Genomic DNA, 23,347 nt, shown 5'->3' on the forward strand with positions numbered 1-23,347 from the left:
TTTTGCTTGCATTACGTAAACGTTTTGTAAGCTTCTTAGCCCTTGCAAACTTCTTCCCGTTAAAGCGAAAGTGTTTATTTACATTTTTCTTTCTTTACTGAAAACAAGTTCCTAGTAATTATTTAAATACAGTCCAAGAAGGCACGTTGGACGCAACAAAAACAGGTGCCAGGGAAACCGAGCGAAACTTTTCAGCCACTTGCCAGCTGTTTGGTACTGAACCGTCACAAAAAAACACGTCTCCAAACTCGGAAAACACCTACCTTTGTTATAATTTAAACTTTTTTGCACGTACCACGTTGCACTACTACGCCGACTACGTGCCCTTCGCATCACAACTGGCCAGCGGACAGTGCCAGCCGCCCGTGGGGCAGAGTTTTCCACGCAGAAACAACAACACACACAGCCAAAGCGAAGGCAGCTTCCGGCAACATTGGCAAGATCGATGCCATGGTAACCGTTTCCATGGCGTTTGCCCTTAGCTGTACGATTATTGCTCACTCAAACAGTGCACCCATGCTGCAGGTTTTGGGAAGAAAAACGGATTCTGGAAGCGAACGAGGAAGCACCACTCTTTTCGGAAACACGACAAACACTTTTCGCACAAGCACTGCACAGCTGGATATTACGCAATTTTTCGCGCTTTCCGACGTTTGGAGAACAGCCAGCGAAGCGCACACACTGACTGGAAATGCTACTCGGAAAATGTCTAGTCGGTGTGTGGAAGAGAGCAGTCCCTAGTCAACGACAGCCAACGAACGCACAGCATCGACTACGAGATGGTGAAGTTGGCAAGCGGTTGCTACTACTCGCGTGGATTTGATATTCTCTCGCTCTCTCACACGCTTCTTTTTTTCCTTCGCTCTCGCTGTCTCACACAAGCACAAACGAAGCCCTTTTTCTCTTGCAGGCACCGAAATGTCCTGCTTTTGCCGAATCGATTTTCCCGACCCAAACAACCCCAAAACTACCCGACGCGTGGCGTGCCCTCTCGCGTTGTTGGAGCACGGGAGCGCCGAAAACAACTGACCGCAGCAGCGGCTGAGTCGAGCGAACCGAATGAGCTGCTGCACGTTGAGACAACCCCACAAACCCCACGGGGAGAGGGGTGGATTATTGCTGCAAGATACACGAGAACCCATGAACGTGAGGGAGCCGCTGTTTATACATGTGTATGTGTGTGTGTGTGAGTAAGTAACAAAAAGCCACCGGTCGCCACAGCCGTGCCGCAAAAGCTCTGACCGCGTTTTTCCACCCTTTTTTCTTTCCCCCGAGCTAGTTATATCTCGCGTGTGTAATAAATGTTTTTTTTTAGCTTCCCCAACAAAATACGGTCCATATGTTGTTGACCTATGCTGTGTGTGTGTGTGTGGCTGGCAGCAAATGGGCACGCAAACCGCACCGCACACCACCATCGAAACACTCCTTTCGGTGTTGGCGAAGGTAGTAGAGCGTAGCGTAGGATAGGTCTGGCGCGAAACCGAGCCTCTATGTGTGTTAGTGGTGGTTTAATGTTGTTTCCCCCCCCCCCCCCCATCAAGCCAAAGGGTGGCATAAGAGGTGGGAAGGTGTAGAAGAAAAGGAGTAGGAAGATAAACAGTTGCGAACAAGAAGAGAGCAAGAACAATCATCCCCACGCGATGGAGCTGCGAGTTATGCTCAGAGGTTCTATGTTGCAACCGGCCGTTTAAATCGATCAACGCCGAAATCGCCGCTCACTTTTCGCCACAAAAGAAAGGGGAGTTTTATTGACTGGGCCACAGGAAGAAGATCAGAATAATCCAAGCTGTTCCTCTATTTCTAATTGCTATAGCAACGGCCCCGCAAGAGTTTCATTTTTTCCTTCAACTTAAGGTTACAGTTTAAATCATTCTCTTAAAACGTAAAAAAAAGAAGTCTCGATTTTCGACGCTCAAACAACAAGACAGTCGAAACGTGGAACAAGAAAAAAATCCGACCTACAAGCCACAACCGTGCCCTTAAATGAACTTCTCAAGGGGGTTCAACCGCGAAGACCTACCGGGTAAGTTCCCTTTCGTTTTTTTTTTTTTTTTTTTTTTTTGGGAAGGGCGCAGCTATAGTTTCTGTTTTCGACCTCACACGTGACGAATGGCTTCGCAAAAAGGAGACAACGTGTCCTTGAACAATAGCGCGACAGACGCGAAAGCAACTGTCTCTTGCTGTTGGGCTGTTAAATCGTTCAATCTGTCCTCTGGCACACGTTGCGACACGATAATCCATTTTGCTTCACTTTCCTCCATTAATTGTGTCCTCTTTTTGGGAGGCTTTGTTGTGATTTGGACGTTCTGTTGTTGTAGTGTTCAAAGCAAAAGAGAGAAAGAGAGAAACAGAGAGTGAGAGAGAGAGACGGTGTACAATAAACAGTGAGCAAAAGAGACTTCTATAAGCGAAAAAAGACGAATTGAATTGAAACAAGAAGTAGATCTTCTTACATATTTGAATTTGATTATTTATTTAGTCCATACAAATTATGCTTTTGGGAATAAAAGTGCATTACATAGGACTTTCATTTACAACCAATTTACTCATAATAATATATTCATATATTCAAAATATTTAAATATAACTTATGATCATGTGAAGTGTATAGGATCTTTTAAAAATATCACTTCATCTTGACCTGCAAATCATTTAATTGAAAAACGTTTAAACGTAACCCTAACAACATACACAATAATGTATCTATATACCAACATCCAAATGCTTCCAACATTCAAATGTCCTTCAGGCATGCCATTAAACAAATGTACCAAAGCATTGAAGTAATTGCCCCATGCACATTGATCCATCTCCGTGTATGGATCTTCGTGACTCTTGATTCAATTTGTTTTTGCGAAATACGTTCAACTCCTTCCAAATCTCATGAAAAACTCGATTCACTAATTCAAGATGCTTTGATAATTAACCTCTCTTACCTGAATATTATCGTAAAATTATCTTCATCACATTTCAACATGCCTGTCCGTTCTTGATAAAAACGACCAAACAAAAAAAGCTCACAGGAAAATGGTAATATCATTTCATCACGCAGGTGCATTTTCATCATGCACCGTGCACTACAGTCAATTCAGCTTTACCACACACGAAAACATTTATAAACTCTATCAAAATACATTGCTTCACCGGTGAAAAGTGAGCACGAAACAGCCGCAAAGCTTCGATTGTTTCAATGTCAAACAAAAAACGAGAAACGGTGCAGTAATTATCTGCCTTTATACAACCCCAGCCGGATATTGGCTACGACATCAATAGCAGCCAAAACAAAACAAAAACACTTGCTCACACTGTCATCGCTACAAAGCCCCACAAATTGATGGAATGACACGGATCGTTAGCGAGACTGTCATTGAACGGGGCCGAAGAAGCCATTGGATTTGTTGGTTTCAGTTTCTTCCATTCACAAGCGACCGATGCAAAGAACGATGGCAATTGTTTGCGTGCGTTTAATTCGTTGTCACCTTTCCTAAAGCGTATTGGCAAACGGCACGTTCGTATTCATCACAACAATTCACTGTGAAATGTGTTCCCTTGTGTTGTGTGCTGTTTCGCAATTCAAATTACCCTATTTGCTTTAGTCAATAGGAGAAGGCCATGTGGTCTAATGGTAAGAACACTAGATCTTGTAAAAACCAGATCCCGTAAGGTGGTTGTTCGATTCCCGTGTTGCGCCTGGATCCGACTTTGGTGTTATGTCCAGGGGGTCTCCAAACTTTTAAGTTTCAGGACCAGGGACACATTGCTTCAAAAAAACCGTTGTTGAGGATCCATTTTTGATCCCCGCTATCATTATCTATTAAGGAACATCGAAATCTCGTCTTCGATACGCAAATACTATCTGAATATATCAAATTTCTATAGCTTTCTATCATTAAAGCTTTATTTTTGTCTTAAAAAAGTAAAAAAATTGATTTTTGATTAGAATAGTCAAAATAATAGACTTTTTACGCATTATACGCTCTTGAGAGATACGCTCTTGAGAGACGCATGTGGCCCGTAGTTTAGGTAGCCATGGGTTACGTGATGCCAATACGTCTAGTAAGCCTTATTTATGTGTGAAGGCCCTGTAGTGTGATTTATTGCCCCAAAAGTAAGACGTAGATAACGCTCTCTTTTGTGTTATGAATAATACTGAAATTTAATCAGATGCACAGTCGGCAGCAGTTTGTACCTGGTACCTAGCAGGGTAAATTCCCAAATCCTCGCCATGCTGTTAAACGCAGGCAGTATGGTAAATTTTGCGCAAAATTATTGCACCAATTGTGCGTTTCGCGCGAATAAACGATGTGAACTACTTTCTACTTCCATTCGTCAGCTGGTTGACTACACAGGGCTGTGACGATGACGGTGATATATTGATGATGGTCACAGGCGCGAACGCGGATGTAAATTCAGACCAAACCTGACCAAAGCCGCCGCTGTGCATTCTCTCTCTCTCTCTCTCTCTCTCTCTCTCTCTCTCTCTCTCTCTCTCTCTTTCTCTCTCTCTCAATTTTCCCTCCAATTGCAATGCACAACTGCTCAGTGCTATCTGCGCATTAAAAAAACGCACCGCAAAAGAACGGCGAAAGTGTTTCGTTTGGGAATTTGTCGCACAAAGCGAGTGGCGCACATATTGCATTTGGTTAAGCAGTATGCCGGCACGCGGTATAACAGTGGTAACTGCTTTTAAATTGCGCCAACCTATTTCCATTCGCGTTGGAAAGTGAGAATTTTGACCATGAGCACACCACACACCGACCGACCCACCGGCTGTAGTACGTGATTAAATGTTGCTTCCCTTCGTTGCTACCTCTTTATTGTCCGCAGCACTGGATCGAGCAGAGCTGGGCTTACCACAGGTTTCGTCAATATGCTACCAACAAATGTTTTACGGAACATCCGGGTAAAGGGGTTCGGTGAGCATTACTGATCGGAAGCTTCGTGATGCCGTGACATCAGCCAGGAAGAACAAGGCAACGGCCCCACTGGATTCGATTAATTATACATTCTTTCTAATTGTCATCAGTCGAAAATGCGCTTTAGTCGACCGATATGGATGGCCAATTGCTAATTGCTGATTGATAATATTCACAAGAAGATGCAACGATATTACCAAGAAGAAATTAAATGGCTACGGCTAGTGATCGGTAGATGTCGCCTGTGTGGATGACATTTTTGGTGAATGAAGATATGTAAACGATCTCGTGTTCATACGAATTGGATGGAATTGTGCATTTATACTATATCGCCAATAATTGAAGTCAACCTAATCATGCCCATCAAATAAAAGTGCAATTAAATTGTTAAAGTTCCTGATTATTAGGAATAAGGTAACATTTTATGGACATTATTGCACACATCCTAGAACACCTGTAATAAAGACTAATTCCTGCTCATAGCAGCATAAAACGCATGTTAATGTCACTCCAAAAGTACGTACAATTGCTCATTGCTTGCTTATCCGTTTTCGTTTTTATGCCAAAATTACCCATCGACGAGCTTGTTATTTTATGACACAAAATCAGCGAATTTTGCAACACCAGAAACAAAGTCAATCAAAAAACAACGTTTGTAACGTTCGTTCGACACATTCGTGATTGGACGATCGGCGGCAACACGTGCATTGGAGTAGCCGTCCGCAGCTAAACGATTACGGCCTGTGCTTTTAGTAGCACGACACGTTTATAGGTCACGAGAAAATTATTTAAATCAAAACCAATCACCCATGATCTCATGTTAGGACTGGGGTAGTCGGTGTTTTTGGGTAGTTATGGAGCTATTTTTTCAGTGGCTCCATTTGTGTATGTGTGTGTTTCGGAGGAATGTTTGCTCCGACCATACTACGGTTGATGTGTGTTTGAGCTGAAACTAATGTGCCATAATGTGTGAGGCGTTACATGATCAAATGGTCGGGGTGAGTTTTTTCGAGGGGGTGAGTTTTTTTTTCTCTCTTACCTTAAAGATGATGATTGAACAGGTTTTTATAAAACAGTTGGTTCCATCTGATCGATCTCTAGGTTCATTCCCTTTAAACGCTCAGCTTTAAGCTCACTGTTCACTGTTCTAACGCTACTGGGCAAACTGTTTTCAAACCCCTTATCTTATCACCTATCGATATGCATTAAATTATACTCTTATCATTCACAGCACACCACTTGTACCACCTTCCCTTAATGCTGATCGATAGATATCGATCAATAAACATACACTTCACTTACATTAACCTTCATTTAACGTCCGCAGACAGGCATTTCTTCAATCAAATGACTTCCTTAAAGCTCGCACACGTTTTCGCTCAGTCACTCGATTTATAAAATTCATCACTCCTAATTTTCAAAGTCACCGGTAAATTATCGTTCTACCGCAAGCGATCAAAAGCTAACCACGTACTGGCACTGGTTAGACACGCGTGTTGTGGTGGTAACCTCTCTCCGGAAAGGTAACGACTTGCCAGGCTTCAGCGTTTGTACAGCTGGCTTTGCGTACGACAAGCAAGCAAGCACCCGGAGCTCGTGTGTCCACGGTCGATGGAATTGTCCTCCCAAGGGGGAACCGTTTTGTAATACGAACGTGTACACTGCCGCGCGCGAATGTGTCGGTTTTGATGATAGCAAATTTCGTATGCCGGTAAAGCGTGTGCGTCACGGTAGTGCACTATGGTGTTGGTGACTGGTAAAAAATAGGGAATGAATAGGATAGAAAGAGGGTGTTATTAATTTTTATTTAATGAAATTTAATTTTAAGAATAAAATTGGTTTTTTTATAGAATGGAATAGAACGTTTTGAGTATTTGTTTAACAATAATTTTTTTTTTCTTTATTTATATAAAATGCTGCAATGCTTCTATAAAACGACTGAAAATCTATGCTCAGGACAGCTCATCTATGCCGCGACCTCTGGTCTACCGATACGTCACTAAAGTTCTTTAAAGGCTGCATTTGCGCCAGAATATAGTCGTTAAGTTAAGTTTGTAACCTAAGTTAAGTGTACACCTAAGAAAATTCATCAGGACTATAACTGTCCATTGAATAAAGACATGAAAATAATAAGCTAAAGAGTAAAGATAAGATAAAGACCTAATATAAATCGAAAGCACGAATACGATACGTGCCTATTATGCTAGGCTACGAGAGGGGTCGGCAAACTTTACAAATAGCCTAGTGCTACAATTAGCGTTCGTAAACTTTCACGTAAAGAGAAATTGTCAAACCAAGAGCAAAAATGTGTGAAAGTTCTATGAAATATATGAACTGTTAAGAGCCATCTCGATATCAAAGAGCCTCATGCGGCTCGCGAACCGTTCTTTGCCGATCGCTGGCCTAGTGCAATATAAAACTGGCTTTAAAACTGGAATTTAAATCTTCAGATTTGTTTTCATATTAAGAAGACCCGAAATTGCATTTACAAGTGGTTTTTAGGAATTTTGATAATTTTTGCACACTTTCTTGACTTATTTTATCGTGAAGTGAACGTTACATGATGGGAAGTGCACTCTGCCTTTGTGGAACGCCTCATTTGGAATCCAATGGGAATTTCCAATGTGCCTGTACAGGGTGCCGTAGAGTCCAATTACCTTGACACAAAGTTCCTTTCGCATAAGGAAAGAGTCAAGAAAGTTTCCCAAAATTATGAGAGCCCAAGTCCCAAGTTCCCAAGTCAAAATTATGAGAACGCCTGAAAAATTATGTTTTTTTATGTTAAAACTACCATTCAAATAAAAACCTCTCCAGAAAGCTGTTAAAAACACATATCAAACTTGAAGGTAATTAATCGAAAACTTTTCTAAAATTGCACGTTTAACACACACATTTCAAATTAATATATTTTAAATAAAACGCCTTGTATAATAGCATACTATATTTGAACCTATGACAGCTCATGTTGGACGCTTGATCCGGCGACTGCTGTACCTCAACTGCTCTAAACAGCTAAAGAAAATTTATTTTATTTAGTATTTTTAACGACCCTTAACATGATTGGGATTGGCGTCGGTATGACAATATTATGAGATTTTATTATGAAAAAAAATTTAAGTAGATTGTATCAATTGATCCAGTATTTTTCTGTCCAAATTTCAAAGTATAAGACCATCTAATGAACAATATCCAATCGCATTTTTAAACGTAAATAATAATTAAATAATAAATAATTTAAAATATTGTTAATAACCTTTGACCTCTCACCTTCAATCCTTTGTCCCTGCCGAGGAGGCGGAAAGTAACTAACACAAGTGTTTGATACGATTTATCCTACTGTCCAATGTTAGAAGTACAATGGCACATACACAACGCCCTGCGGGCAAAGAACGTAACATAATACACCTGCACTATCAACAGCGATAAACGCAAAGTGTCTACGTATGTACGTACACCTCACAACGAGCTGTTTACATGGTACAGCACACATATACTACATTGCACGTGAGGCACTGGTAGTGCGTGTATCACAGCTGGGGGCAAAAGTAGCATGAAACAAAACGACCCCCAAAAGAGTGCACACGACGCACGGTTGCATACGTGGACCTTATTTGAATGAGCTCGGGGCAAACTGTTGATGCACTCTTTAGATGCAATTTGGCAACAAGTTTGAAGCTCAAGTTTCATCAATAAAGCTCCACAAAGCTCAACCATCAAGAGATTGTGCCGAAATGCGATCACCCGCGATTCGCTTGCTCGAGGACACATTTCGCCACGATGGGCTTGGGGTAGTAATTTCATACCTTCACTACCTGGCGTAACCTGGCTGAAGATGATCACAAATGGCTTACCTTCACACCAGTCACTCCAGCCCAATCCGAGTCGTTAACAATTTCGCAAAACGATTCCCATTCTATTGAGCTTCTTGTCACGCCCTTCTTAAAGCATCACCTTGTACTAGAATCGTTGGTTGCAAAATGCATTCCAGTGGTCTAGGTCTAGTAGTCCACTCCTAGCCCCATCTGATTAATGATCATTTAATGGCTCTGGTCCATCATGAAGCTATTTAAAAGGAATTGTTTGCTTATTTTTAAATCAACCGCTGGAACACAACACAACTGAATGCTTATTTAGTCGTGTCGGTACATTCATCCAAACAACGTCCCCTTGTTTTAGGTGAGTGAGTTACATTGCCATTTCAGAAGGAATTTCCATACATTTTGGCATGGGAGCACCACCATTGACCGGTGGAATATTCCCAGGACGGATAAACCGTTTTGAATTCAACTTTAAATTACAATCATCACGCTCTCTTCTCTCTCGCCTGCACAATAACCGGAATGCTTATGCAAGGTAGTTTAGCCTTAAACCTAGACCCCGGATTAAGTTGAAACAAATATGAATTATGAGGATGGAATCATGAGCCAACTGAGTAGTGAAGTCGACAACCAGCTATAACATAAAAATTTATAAAATTATTTAAAATACATTTGACTAATTGGACAGTGTAGTTAACTAAAATTTACAGAAGCTACCAGCTGATATCTTAATCCTTTGTAAATTGTGCATTTTCAAACACCCAATATCATTTAAACACAGTTTAACGTTTATCAGAAATTACCACACCATAAACAGTTTGTCCCAGTAGCAAGGAAACCCATTGCTTCTTATCAAATACTCCGTTATCAATCCACAATACCCGGTGCACCACCGGTCGACCTAGATTAGGCTACACAACTTCATAATACGAAACCCCACAAACGCTACGCAAAATGTATCATAAACGTACAAAAAGGTTTTATTTTCTCTCCTGTTTTCTGCTTCGTTGTCTTTCCCTCGATAGTTTGCTAAATTCTACAATTATAATTCTACATTTCCCGCTGGTTGAAACAAGGCTCCAAGCCAGAGGATTAACAAACAATTCAGAGGTAACGGAACCCTAACTTCCCACTCCCCTTTTTGCTTAGCAAAAAGGGTAACGTGTTCACAAACACACACACGTAGTGGACGCATCAGAATGCTTTCATGGACGTATTACTTGCGATCGTATCCCCCCCTTCGCGATGAGGATCACTAACCCCCAATCCCCCCTCCCGATTACAGCTCATCCCGGCTCTCTTCGCTTTCCTCGTACTCGTACTCCTCGTCGATCGGTTGCTCCTTGCAGTATTTGGCCACCTGCGAGCACAGCCGAATGTCCGTATCCTTCACCACCTCCTCCTGGAACATCCGGATAATGTCCTCGTCGTAGGTTTCCACAATCTCCAGGCACAGGTGCTTGAGCGTCTTGTTCAGATCGCCCTCCTGCACAAAGTTCACGTTCGCCATGTCCGGGTTCATGCCGCCGTCGGTCATCATCTTCATCACCACCGGCCGGCCGGTCTTCTTGTAGCGGGCCTTCGCGTAATCGTCCATCCGGTCGCACACCGTCTCCATCATCTCGGTCAGGTACATCTCCGACTTGGCGTACAGGATCTTTTTCTTCTTTTTCGATTCGCCCGTCGTGTCGAGCCGATAGTCGCCTACCTCGACCTTTTTGTTCGGGTCCACCTTCGACGCGGCCAGCTCCATCTCCACCATCGACGCTTTGCAGACGAGACATTTCAGCTCCTTGCTTTCGATGGGCCGCGCAATATCGCCCATCTGTCCATTGGTAAGGGACGGTGCCAGCACAATCGTTAGCCCGAGGACGGCGATCAGATAACGGTACGGGACGGTAAAATGCATTTTTTGCTTTTCTTGCACGACTGGACTGTACTGTACTGCACGGAAACAACACAACCTGTGTGGCGTTTCTTTGGGGTAGAAGGAACCACGTGTTGCTTTAACAAGGTGCTGAAGACTTTTGTGAAAAGAATGTGTGGGAAATTCCGTCCCGGGCGCAGGAATGCTTCGAGATTTATATCAACCGGTTTGTGTTTCTTCCGCTATCGCGGACCACCGACATGAAAATAAACACGTTTCTCGTCTCTGATTGGTCGGTTGCGTTTGACAACCCCCATCGGCGCGAGAACATATGGTACACGGAATTGGGGAGATTTTGTTAGGGACATTTTTACATGAATGGTTACAAACTTTAAATAGTAAAGAAATTACAAATATGTTCTAACGCTACTTAACTAATTATTGAGTGCTGGTAGTAGTGTGCAAATGCCCATGTGGTAAATAAATCATGAAATAAAGATGTCATCCATGCTACTGTTGGTGTAGCGCATTTACAAAGATTGGTCAAATCAAACCAGAAATTAGAACAAGGCGTTGAAGGCGTTGAATTAAATTTTATGTAATCAACAAACAAATTCTAGGAATACCTCACTAAAGATAAAGCTTTAGCTACAACGACAATCGAGCTATGTGCTTTAACAAATAAACCTTGTTTCCTACTGGCTAGTAGATTCATTCATAAGATATACTTTCATTGCTTATTTTCCCCTAAATTAATATTGCTAAGATGCTGTGCCTAACTAACAATTTAAGTAATACTTAGGCTATAAACTTTACACTCTGGTTCTTCATTTAAATAATCACCATTATCGATCTGTCTAACAATCAACGTACCATATTAACCATAGAAAATACCATTCATCCAATGGCCTTTGCAGTAGAGATTCATTTTCGACAGAATACAAATTAAACCTCAGTTTTCTCCTTTCCCGCTCTTCCGATGCACCGTTCTGTGGCGTTCCAGATGGTGCATATCGTGGAAGCGTTTCGAACACACCTCACAGACAATAGTTCTTTCGTCGCGGTGCCGCTTTTCGTGCGCTTTCTTGTTGGAGCTGTTGCTGAAGCGCATCTCACAGTACTCGCAAGCGTACGGTTTTTCACCGCAGTGCACTCGCCGGTGTTTGTTGAAGTTTCCCACATGGTTAAACAGCTTCGAACATACTTCGCACTGGAATACCTTCTGGTCGTAATGTAGCTTCTGCACAGAAGAAAACTAACATTATACACACGCTAGGTTAGAGATGTACAGAAATGGGAGCAACACTTACCAAATGAGACAGTAGGTGCGGCTCATTGATGAACTGTTTATCACATTTATCACACTTGTACGGTTTTTCGCCCGTATGTTTCCGCAAGTGGTACGCGAGATTGTTGCTTTGGGCGAACGATTTATCACAAAAGGTGCATTTGTACTTTTTGTCGGTGCTGTGAACTTTCATATGATCCGACATCGATTTTACCTGCTTTCCACAAACGGAACATTCGGTTGGTTTTCTAAAACTGGACACGTTTTGCCAGTTCATTGCTGCTTTACGCTTCTGTCCCCGCTTTACTGCATTACCGCGGGCAGATGTATCATCATAGCACAAATCTTGCTTATGCGAAACCAACCCTTCCACCTCGTCTTTTCCCTTATCTAATACATAATCATTACTACTACTCTGTTCTTTAAACGATGCATCTGCCAAAGGATCAACGGATACGCTGAACGCATCTTCGGGGAAACACTCACCCGGCACCGCAACATATTCCGTCAGGTAGGACTTAAAAGATGCATCATAATCGTCGATCCGAGTACGACAACATTCGCACACAGGCGTAATGATTCCTTTGCATGGTTGGACGCGAATATTTGTAGTTGCGTAGATTTTGTCCAGCATTGTGGTGTCCGTTTCCGGGCAAAGGATCGATCCCATCGCACCGATTCGTTCTTCACATATGATGCACGGCGCATTCGGGACTGTTTCCGGGGAGCTGGTGGTTAAGGCAAATCATATACCAACACGCAATTCAAATCCAACGCAAGATCACTTACCAACGATTAGTTAAAAGGGACATTGTTTAGCATTTAAACACTAAAATAAGGTAAGAAAATAAGCTAACCAACAAGAGAAGACTGCACTCGCTATTGTTTACATTTCCCGGACCGATTTTGACATTTCAAACAGCAACCGTGCGGTTTCGAGCAGCCGACACGTTGTCGAGCAGTTGACAAGCGCACCAAGCCGTGCAAATTGATGTGTCAGGCCGAAATTGTTCCTTGGGCCGCATTTGATCGAGCACCACCACGGCAAAACGGAGAGTCATTGTTGGACACTCTTTGTATGTAGGCAATTTTGGCTGAAATAGCGTTATTTAAACAAGTGAGCTCAGTCGAAGTGCTTCGAAAACATTCCCCCCGGGAAACGTGTGCACCGCAATCTGCATTAGAAACCAGCGTCAATCCTACAGAACTACCGCCGCTTTTCCCCGAGAATAGAGATGGATCGTTTGCTGCGACTAGGAGGCGGCATGCCCGGAATGAGCCAAGCGCCACCCCCATCGGATGCACCGGTGGTGGACACAGCGGAACAAGTTTACATCTCCTCGCTCGCTCTCTTGAAGATGCTGAAACACGGCCGTGCCGGAGTACCGATGGAAGTGATGGGCCTGATGTTGGGTAGGTAGCGCGGCGCGTCCGCACAAGAGAGGAAAACAACCGGAGATGGATATGCTCACCCCGTTTCCTTGTTGCCATTCTCGTTAGGTGAATTCGTGGACGACTATACCGTGCAGGTGATTGACGTGTTTGCTATGCCACAAACGGGAACCGGCGTTTCCGTCGAAGCGGTCGATCCCGTGTTTCAGGCGAAAATGTTGGACATGCTGAAGCAAACCGGTCGGCCGGAAATGGTGGTCGGATGGTACCACTCCCATCCGGGCTTTGGATGCTGGCTGTCGGGCGTAGATATTAACACGCAGCAATCGTTCGAGGCACTGTCGGAACGGGCGGTCGCCGTAGTAGTCGATCCGATCCAGTCGGTCAAGGGCAAGGTCGTGATCGATGCGTTCCGACTGATCAACCACAACACACTGGTGCTGTGTCAGGAGCCGCGCCAGACGACGTCGAACCTGGGCCATCTGCAGAAACCGTCGGTGCAGGCACTGATCCACGGGCTGAACCGTAACTACTACTCCATCAGTATCAATTACCGCAAGAATGAGCTGGAGCAGAAGATGCTGCTGAACTTGCACAAGAAATCGTGGATGGATGGGCTCACGTTGGCGAACTATGAAGAGCACTGCAGTATCAATGAGAGCACCATTAGTGAGATGTTGGAGCTGGCGAAGAACTATAACAAGGTAAGTGAACAGCAATGCAGCAAAAAGACCTATTTTACACATATTAACATTCTATCAATCGTTTGCTTCATCTCCCACGAACACACACAGGCTTTGGAAGATGAGGAGAAAATGACGCCCGAGCAACTGGCCATCAAGAACGTTGGCAAGCAGGACCCCAAACGGCACCTGGAAGAGAAGGTCGACACACTCATGTCGAACAACATCGTCCAGTGTCTCGGCGCGATGCTGGATACGATCGTGTTTAAATAATCCTTGCAGGCAAACGGGAAGTTAGAGAAGTGCGCAGCAACTGCTCCTTGTCGAACCGCTTCTCTCCATTCAAGCTTAAGTGAAGCATCCGGCGTGTGTTTACGGTTCGTGTCTCTTATTGTATGATGCGTTTTGCTTCTGTTCTTTTTGTGTGTAAGGAGAAGAGGAAACCACCACTGACATACTTGTGAAACGAAAAAAAGGAATGAAATACATTATTATTTCGGAAAAATATGTCCATATTTGATAGGTAGCCCCAGGAGTAGCGTCTTGCTTTTTGTTTAAGTATGATGACTGTTATTGCTATTAGATAAATCGGTTCGATGTTAGCCAAAAAGAAGAGAAGCATAATAAATGCAATTCGATACCTTCGAATAAAACTGAATCAATAAAAACTACTTTCCTCCCCGACGGGGAATCGAACCCCGGTCTCCCGCGTGACAGGCGGGGATACTGACCACTATACTATCGAGGACATGTCTGAAGAGGAGCTTACAGCCATTTATAAACACAGACCGATGACGTTGTGATTCATCGTGTCTAATGATCCAACTAACAGCACCAACGTGTTGATTACACATGACAAAACATTTAAAAATAAAAATAAAAGAAGTATCTATTCAAATTTAGATGACTCACCTAGAATTACGATTTTAATACGAATACGAAATCCTACGAAAATCACAAAATTTGTTGATGAATTTATACAAAAGCGATGGCAAAACCCCAGCTACGCAGATGGCAACACGGCTGTCAGAGACGGGTACAAAATGTCAACCTTTCCTGCGTGTGCGGCTAAATTAAATTTAACGATATTCAATCGCGTCAACAAAGGGTAAACAATCAGTGTGCCGTCCCGGTGCGTGCGTAGTGATTGTAGTAGTCAGACCGTCAAACTACAGAGCCAAACTACATCCTTCCGGGTGCTTCCATCCATCCAGTTTTGCCCAACTTTCGCTCCACCAGCCATGGAACCGATGACGCTAGGCAGCCCAAGCGGCAGCTCACTTTCCGGTGCCGCCGGTGCCGGACCGGGCTATCTGCCCTCCTTCCTGATGGGCGATCCGCCTAGCACACCGCGCCCGAACACGTTATCACCGACCCGGGGTCGTTCCTCGTTGGCGTACTCGCACGGGCTGATGAGCTCACCGCCGGACGGGCTACGTTCGCCGACCTTGCAGCAGCAACACCACCACCAGCAGCAGCAACAGCAGCAGCATCTGCTGGGCCTTCATCAGCAGCAGCACCAACAACAACTGTCCTCCTCGTTCATGCAGCCGCATACTCCGCAAGGTCATCACGTTCCCCACTCACAGCGCTACCTCCAGAACCCGCAACCGGCGCAGACGGCAGCGGCGGCGGCGGCGGCGAACCAGTTCCGCAATGAATCGTTCGATGCCAACTCCAGCATCACCGGTCCACCAACGCAAGGGCTGTTCGACTCGTGGCGCAAGGAGAAGCAGCTGCTGCAGACACCGATGCGCGCTCAGCAGCAGCAATCCGGCCCGGGCAATAATCCAGCCGACCCAACGACGGCTGCGATCGGACAAAGCGGTGCGCCCTTCAACGAGTCGTACGCCCAGAACCAGAGCGGATTTAACCTGTCGCGCGTCATGTCTCCAATACCGGTCGATTACAATCAGCGGAACGTGAGCATCACCACCTCACCGACCGGTGGGGCGCCCTTCGGCGGTCAGCAGCAGCAGCAAACGCAGGTGCAGCAGGCCGCCAAATCCTCCAACTGGGTGACGGTGTTTGGCTTTCCGCAGAATGCGGCCTCGAAAATTCTGTCCCACTTCATCGGCATCGGCACGATCGTGGACAAGCAGCCGGCACCGCAGAACGGCAACTGGGTGCATCTGCGCTACAGCTCCCGGCTCGAGTGTGACCGGGCGCTCAACTACAACGGGCGCATCATCAGCGAGGGCCTGATGATCGGCGTCCAGTACTGCAACGATCCGGCCATCCTGGGGAAGGAGAACGAGGGCAACGAGTACAGCGATGCGCAGGGCGTTTCCTCGCCGGACAAGCCGCTGTGGCGGGTGCGCTCCTTGATGAACATGTCGTACTCGGCGATGCAGGACCCGCAGGCCGTCATTTCGGCACCGCCGGTACAGAAGCGTGCCAACGGGATCGTGAACAAGGCGATGGACCTATTTTTCGGGTGGTAAAACGGAGGGGGGTATCCTGTATTTTTTTCTTTTTGTTTTATAAAGTGGAAGTCATCATCCTTGTTTTGTTTTGTGTAAGTTTCCTTGCGTGATCGAAGGGATTTAAAAACAAGCTGTATACCGCACACACGGGGAAACAATTAGATGGAATGAAATTAAACTAAATAAAATTGTATTTCGTATGTGACAGAGGCCCTTGTGTCCGGCCCCGTATTGCGTGGAGAGTGCACCAGGGCCCAGGCTAACTAAGATTGTGTCGATTGTTTTGTTTATTTCACAAATCTTCTTCTCGCTATCTCTATAAAGCATTGAGTGTAAACCAGTCTAGTATGAAAAAGACGCCTTCCGCAGTTCAAAGCAGGCCACGAGTTGAACGCTCTCGCCGCCTCACACCAACAGCTCGTACAGGTAGCTGGCACATTCGTTTAGCTTCCCGAAGTTCGGCAGCTCGCTGCTAATGTTGAACAGTATCTTGTCTGTGAGGGCACTGTTCCCCTTGAGCGTGTCCGCGATCGCACCCATGCCCGGGCCCGGCATGCTCAGCAGATTGCCCAGCGCCTGATACCCGCGGTACGTCGCCTCATTGTCCGTCAGCCAGCACAGCAGCTCGCCGATCGTTCCGGCCAGCACCTTGCAAAAATCGACCGAGGACAGTTTGTCCAGCTGCGTCATCGTCAGGTTGAGGTAGAAGCTGGCCAGCGCGATCTGCAGGTTCGGGCTGCAGGCGCTGCCGCGCAGCACCGCAAACCGATCGACGATGGCGCGAATGTGCTCCACCACCACGTTGCGGCCGGGCTGGTGGGCCAGCATGTTCGTGAAGCACCGGGCCGACATGAGCTGGTTCGCGGGCAGATGGTTCGTGTGCTGCAGGAACGTGCTCATGAAGGAGGCGTCCTCGAACAGCTCCTGGCAGGCGCGCGGTTCGCGCACGATCAGCCGCGTAATGTCCATGATCGGGAACAGCTTCTCCGTCGGCCAGGTCGTGTAGAGGAACTTGAGCGCGGTCAGGCAGGCGGAGTTTTGCTCGCCGCACGTCATTACCTCGCCCGCGTACCGCACAATATCGTTCAGCGTGTCGTCCGACATGCGCAGGCTCTGGTCTTCCAGCTTGCTGTTCAGCTCTCTGCGAAAAAATGGCGAAAATTAGTCCAAATGTTTATTTTGACAAACCTTTTCTCTTCGAGTCTTTCTTCACTTACTTCAACTTGACGAGCACTTTCGACAAATCAGCATTCTCCAGCAAAATGTAGTGTCTGTGCGGGAAGTGTGTGTTGCTTTTCTTCACCTCCGTCGATCCCGTCGTGTAGCTCGAACCGCCGGTGAACGGATCCAAGTTGCCACCGTTACCGCCGTTCGCTGCTGCAGCTGCAGCTCCTCCCGCATTCGGTGCCATGGCAACGTTCGGCGTTTGCGTCGTGTAGCTCGACCCGCCCGTAAACGGATCGGTATTGGCTGCGGTAGGCTGAAACTGTCCGCCAGACGAACCGGGCACGTACCGGGAGCCACCCGTAAACGGATCGTAGTAGCTATTGGCGAGCGCACTCTGCACCGGCGCACTGTCCGAGTTTTTCACGATAAAGTTAGCGACCTGATCGAGGTAGGCCTGCGGTAGGTTGTGCTTGTGGATGAACCGCTGCGCGACAAACCACGGATCTTCGCCCCGATTGTACGGCAGCTTCAGGTTGGGCGCATCGTCCGAAAGGTTCACCGAGAAGACGTAATCGTACTCCCGGCCCTCGTACAGCTGCTTGCCCTTATCGCCGTCGCTCGCGCCCATCACGTCACCGACGCAGTCCCACTTCCCGTTCGTCCACTGGTAGCACAGTATCTTCCCGTTCGGGTGGCGCACGATGCGCGTCTGGCCGTCGCGCCCCTCCGACAGCAACGATTCCGGCCCGGGCAGATCGTTCACGTTCATGCCGCCGAGCTGTTTGGCCGATTCCGACTGCCGGACCTCAACGGCCACGCGATATGCAGCCAGCGTCTCCTCCGGCGCGGCACGTTCGGCGCTCATCGTAAACACGCGCACGATCGCGTCGCTCGTGCCGGCCACCATGTCACCGTTCCGTAGCCCCGCCACGGCCCACACGGACTGGGCCGGCATTTGCAGTGCGTCGCCGAGCGCTCCGTCCCGCAGGTGCCACATGCGTATCGTGCTGTCCTCGCCGCCGGTCACGAACACCTCCTCGCCCCACGCGTCCGACCGGCCAATGCTGTAGATGTAGTTGCTGTGCCCGTGGAACTCCTTCACGCACTCGTACGTGTCGCTCCAGTGCCGGACGGTGGCATCGTTCGAGCAGCTCAGAAATCCACCCTTCGGCAACGGGCACAGCCCACGCACGCAGTCCTTGTGGCCCTTCAGCACCGCCAGCTTCTCGCCCCGCTCGTTCCACACGAAGATGTTCTTGTCGGCCGACCCGGAAAGGTACCGCCCGCTGGGCAGGCAGGCCACCGCCCACACCGCTGCCTCATGCCCGACCAGCGTCAGGTTCGTGTTAGAGCCGGGCGCATTGGTCCAGATTTTGGCCGTCTTGTCCCAGCTGCCGGAGATGAGCGTCGTCGCATTGTGGCCCGCAGCCAGCGCACACACGGTGGACGTGTGACCCTTCAGCACGCCGATCGGTTCCGCGCTGGTAGTTCCGACACCGCCTCCGCTACCGAGCCCGCCCGGATACTGAAAGATGCAGATCGTCGCATCGTTGCTGCCCGTGCAGACCCATCCGTTCGACTCCACCACCAGCACCGCACCGACGTAGTTGGTGTGACTCGTGAGCGTCTGCACGTCCTCGTACCGATTGTTGCTGCAAGTACGGTGATCGAATGTTACCCAATCAGAAGCTCCTCTGTCACCCTTTCCATCCCCGAATCAGCGATAATGGTGATAACTTACCCGACGGCTTGCCAAACTTTGGCCGTTTTGTCGCGCGAACCCGACACAATGAAGCCCGCGCCCTCGGTCACGGCCCGCACGTCCAGCTTGTGGCCGGCCAGCTCGCACGACAACTTGAAGTCTTCTATCTTTACCATGGTCGGGCGGAGATTCTTCCACTTGACGGCGTCCACGTACAGACAGACAGACAGGCGGATTGTTGCAAGATCTTCTCAGTCGCGGTGGTTTGGCCTGTGCTGCTTTTGGCGGCTCTCTGTTTACCTTTTCCGAGGGACACGCAAACCCGTTTTTCGCCCTCGACACCGACGTAGCAAAACTACCGACTCACTGCCATTGCCGGTATCGTTTGTTCCCTTTGTTTGACTGTAGCGGGAGGGAGATGGCACACACGACGTGGAGGCATTGGAGGGAACGAGATGGAGCAGCACAAAGCAATGTCAAACATTGGGCGAATTCACAAACGTCAAACGTGGGTCAGTTTAAACTTTGGGCCGTTTAACTTTTTTTTATTATGGTGGGAAAATGTGGGAAAATTTGCTAAATTCCTACACATGTGCACGTGCAATTTTGTTTAAAGGATTATGTTATTTATCAGTCCCAAAACTGGGTGCAGTGTCCAAACGATAGGCTCAAAAGCGTTCTGGAATCGGTTTGCTGAATCAAAATGGACACCTCGACTGAAAGTGCATCCAACAGATTGAAAAAAAAATGTTCCTTTACGTGGTCTATTATCAGACCAGAAGGACATGCATTCACCCAACGTAACGTTCAAATGAAATTCGATTTGAAATGGCATAAAATGTCCCAAAATATCGCCCCAAAATTCCATGACAACCGAAACCACAACCGCACCGCCGCCGATGACACAACACACTCACACACACACTGTTTGTTATTGTTGCGAGTCGACTCGATCGTTTACGTTTCCTTAGTAGAGAAACGACACGGCGGTTTTGGTTGTGGTTCTTCGTGCCCCTGGCCATCCGGAAGTGGAGTTTTCGGACTGATGGACTGCTAAAATGCCCATCCAACTGTACCGTGCGCCAGCAATCGCGTTCAAACCCGCAACGAACGGACGGCAGTACTCTAGCGTGTACTGAAAAACACACAGTGAACTAAGATTCACCAAGCGATCAAAAATATGACGAATGCTCGCGTAAACTGGAGCGAGCTGTTCCCCAGCCGGAAGAGTATTTTAATTTTTATTACCTACATGTCACTGTTTGTCAGCCAGGGTAAGATTACGATCGTTTGTGTGTGCCGTGGGGCATCGTCTTTTTATCAATGCTCGTAAACACTGATTGGCTCATTTCGCTTCATTTTCGTAGGCATACTGGTGACCGCTTCACAACGATCCGATAACTCGTACAGCTACAACACTGTGCTGGTGGTGCTGCTGACGGAAACCCTGAAGCTTGTGATATCGGCCGGGCTGTATTGCAGAGAGTAAGCGTACCAGCAAAAAACGGGGGGAAGAAGTGTGTGTGTGCGGCCGGAAGTGTGATATCTTTTTTGTTTTCCGTCCTGCAGAAACAGCTTTAAATCGCTTATCGCACGCGTGATTGAAGGGAGCGATGTGCTGCTGCTGTACTTTGTGCCGGCCTTCCTCTACTGTCTGTACAACAATTTGGCGTTCGTGAATCTTTCCACCTTCGACCCAACCACCTACTATTTGCTGCTTCAGTTGCGCGTGGTCATAACGGGCATACTGTTCCAGGTAATGGTCGGCCCATGTTGCAATGTTTCCGACAAACGCCGCAATTAAATTGCAAATTTCACTTTCCGCTTGTTAGATTATCTTCAAAAAGTATCTCAGCCGGAAGCAATGGTTCTCGCTGCTGCTGCTCACCGTCGGCTGCATGCTGAAGCAGTGGAATTTTTCACTATTTTCCGCCTCCGAGGACTCACCGGCAGCCGTAACTGCGGCGGCGGCAAACGCTGCCGGATCGCTGCCGGAATCGTCGGCCGACGGCACCTTCCGGGGTAAAAACATCTCCGGGTTCGACCTCAGCTACAGTGCGTTGCTTATCCTGGTGCAGACGGTTTGCTCCTGCCTGGCGGGCGTGTACAACGAGTATCTGCTGAAGAAGAAAGGGTCCGACATTAACATCTACGTGCAGAACGTGTTCATGTACCTGGACTCGATCGTTTGCAACCTGCTGATCCTGCTGCTGCAGGGCGAGCTGGTCGGTGCGTTTACGCGGGATAATTTGCGCGAAATCGCCCGGTTCGAGGTGGTCGTCATCATGCTGAACAATGCCGCGATCGGCATCATCACGAGCTTCTTTCTCAAGTACATGAACTCGATACTGAAAACGTTTGCCAGTGCGCTGGAGCTGATGTTTACGGCGGTGCTGTGCTACCTGCTGTTTGCCATCCCGGTCTATCTCAACACGATACTGGCCATCTTCGTGGTGTCGTACGCGATCTACCTGTACTCGCTAAATCCGGTCGTGAATCTGTCCAACACGCCGGGCGCTTCGAAGGCGGCACTCAATGTGTCGCAGCGAAACACGGACGACCGGAAGTCGCTATTGCGAACCGGTGGTGCACGTTCGCGGGCCAACGTGAGCGATTCGGAGGACGAGGCCAGCGGTGGCAGTGCACTTCAAATGCAGGAGGTGTGATAGGTTTACAGGGCAGTTGGTTCCTGCAACTGTACAGCGATTATCTTATACAAAGTGACATCGAGGCACCATTACACACCGTACGATTGTGTGTAGAGTGCGACAAGTGCTGGGCAATGTAATCTACAAGATACAGAAACATATTTATTTCCATTATTTAGCATTAGGCTTTACACAACACAGGATTGGGAATGTTTGTTACGAAATGTACCACGATGCAAAGCATACACACATGGCGAAAAGTTATTACTTCAAAATACTTTGTTAACAACAACGAGATACGGTTCCCGCGCCAGCCGTGATATATATAGTGGAAAATAAATAGTATGACACACAAAACAGTTGATCCATGAGTAGTGGTTGGAGCTCGGAATCTGGCCTACCCGATTCCGTGTTCAGAAACAATTCTGGAGCCGATTTCGATCCCGGAGCTGACTCCTGAGCCGATTCCGGAGTTGACTCTGGAGCCGATTCCGGAGCCAATTCTGGAACCATTTCCGGAGCCGATTCCAGAGCTAATTCCGGAACCATTATCGGAGTCGATTCCGGAGTTGACTCAGAATCAGAATCAGAGGAGTCCTGAATCAGTTTTAGGAATAAGAATCTGCTCCCGAATAGGTTCCGGTATTGGCTTCTTAAATTGACTCCAGAAACGGTTCCGGAATCGAAATTGGCCCCGAAACCTGATTCCTTTACCGGGGCAAATTGCGTTTCCAAGGTCGATTCCGAATTAGAATCGACTCCGGAATGGGCATTGACCTGGGAATCGCAATTTGTTCCGGTAACAGAATCAGAATTGACTCCAGAATTGGAATTAGCTCCGGAATGAGGATCAGTTCTTAAATTAAAATACGAAGTTTCAGAAGCGGATTCACTCTGAGAATCTCCATGAGAATGGATCGTTAGGCCCGTGTCTGTGCTCCATCGCATGCGATTTTATCGCACGTGCTGTCAAACGCTTTTTCGTATAATATTGCGATTATTTGGATGATTTTAATAATATAACGATTATGAAAATTAAGTTGAGATTGTTCCTACAAAACACCACACATTAGTTTGACAGATAAAATCGGATGCGGCGTCCGACGAAATCAAAATTTTTGATTCCGTCGTACGACGAAATCGCACGTCCGACGTTATCTGTCAATCCATATAAAATTTTGACAGGCCTTCCGATAAAATCGCATCCGATGGAGCACAGACACGGGCCTTAAACAGTAAATTTTGATTATTTGCGGCTATCAACACTTAGCATCATTGGACCCAAATTCCTATTCTTATGGAGATACCGAAACCGACTCCGTTTCGAAGCCGATTCTGATTTCGGAACCAATTTCAATACCGGAGCTGATTTCGGAGCCAATTCTGATTCCGGAATCAATTCCGAAACCAATTCCGGAGCCGTTTCAGGAAACTAATCCT

At 46.9% G+C, this 23,347-nt stretch overlaps 7 protein-coding genes and 1 non-coding gene across 12 annotated transcripts in view; 3 read left to right on the forward strand and 5 right to left on the reverse strand.

Annotated features, from left to right (window-relative positions):
* The window catches only part of LOC121595824, a 31,316-nt gene extending 18,536 nt beyond the window's left edge, over positions 1-12,780 (reverse strand). For 2 of the 5 annotated variants that reach the window (XM_041920077.1, XM_041920073.1), the window contains exon 1: positions 264-998. The gene's annotated coding sequence lies outside the window, so the exon portion shown is untranslated. Of the gene's footprint in view, positions 1-263; positions 999-5,955; positions 6,622-12,375; positions 12,618-12,678 lie in introns of those variants that run through there. The other 3 variants (XM_041920075.1, XM_041920074.1, XM_041920076.1) reach the window with 3 other exon arrangements.
* LOC121595826 (protein seele) lies at positions 9,692-10,902 on the reverse strand. Its single transcript, XM_041920079.1, has one exon. The coding sequence runs from the start codon at positions 10,641-10,643 to the stop codon at positions 10,014-10,016; it is 630 nt and encodes a 209-aa protein (XP_041776013.1). The 5' UTR covers positions 10,644-10,902; the 3' UTR covers positions 9,692-10,013.
* Positions 11,052-12,523, reverse strand: LOC121595483 (zinc finger protein 22-like). The gene is made up of 2 exons (XM_041919506.1): positions 11,912-12,523; positions 11,052-11,841 (listed from the first exon to the last, which is right to left on the reverse strand). Exons 1-2 carry the CDS (start codon positions 12,521-12,523, stop codon positions 11,554-11,556), a joined length of 900 nt encoding a protein of 299 aa, XP_041775440.1. The 3' UTR covers positions 11,052-11,553.
* Positions 12,781-12,897: 117 nt separating the features above from the next.
* LOC121597427 (26S proteasome non-ATPase regulatory subunit 14) lies at positions 12,898-14,490 on the forward strand. Its single transcript, XM_041923163.1, has 3 exons — positions 12,898-13,302; positions 13,390-13,985; positions 14,076-14,490. Exons 1-3 carry the CDS (start codon positions 13,125-13,127, stop codon positions 14,235-14,237), a joined length of 936 nt encoding a protein of 311 aa, XP_041779097.1. The 5' UTR covers positions 12,898-13,124; the 3' UTR covers positions 14,238-14,490.
* Positions 14,491-14,640: 150 nt separating this feature from the next.
* Trnad-guc lies at positions 14,641-14,712 on the reverse strand. The gene has a single exon. It is a non-coding gene; the product is annotated as a tRNA-Asp (tRNA).
* A 288-nt stretch (positions 14,713-15,000) lies between these two features.
* LOC121597554 (nucleoporin Nup35) lies at positions 15,001-16,657 on the forward strand. The gene has a single exon (XM_041923378.1). The coding sequence runs from the start codon at positions 15,206-15,208 to the stop codon at positions 16,406-16,408; it is 1,203 nt and encodes a 400-aa protein (XP_041779312.1). The 5' UTR covers positions 15,001-15,205; the 3' UTR covers positions 16,409-16,657.
* On the reverse strand, positions 16,564-19,693 carry LOC121597551 (phospholipase A-2-activating protein). Its single transcript, XM_041923375.1, has 3 exons — positions 19,299-19,693; positions 17,608-19,209; positions 16,564-17,531 (listed from the first exon to the last, which is right to left on the reverse strand). The coding sequence occupies exons 1-3, from the start codon at positions 19,433-19,435 to the stop codon at positions 16,796-16,798; spliced, it is 2,475 nt and encodes an 824-aa protein (XP_041779309.1). The 5' UTR covers positions 19,436-19,693; the 3' UTR covers positions 16,564-16,795.
* Positions 19,694-20,085: 392 nt separating this feature from the next.
* LOC121597553 (UDP-galactose transporter senju) lies at positions 20,086-22,266 on the forward strand. Its single transcript, XM_041923377.1, has 4 exons — positions 20,086-20,533; positions 20,627-20,744; positions 20,829-21,015; positions 21,092-22,266. Exons 1-4 carry the CDS (start codon positions 20,440-20,442, stop codon positions 21,923-21,925), a joined length of 1,233 nt encoding a protein of 410 aa, XP_041779311.1. The 5' UTR covers positions 20,086-20,439; the 3' UTR covers positions 21,926-22,266.
* The last annotated feature ends 1,081 nt before the right edge of the window (positions 22,267-23,347 follow it).

This window comes from Anopheles merus, chromosome 3R, assembly GCF_017562075.2.
Source record: "Anopheles merus strain MAF chromosome 3R, AmerM5.1, whole genome shotgun sequence".
Taxonomy (NCBI): Eukaryota; Metazoa; Arthropoda; class Insecta; order Diptera; family Culicidae; genus Anopheles; species Anopheles merus.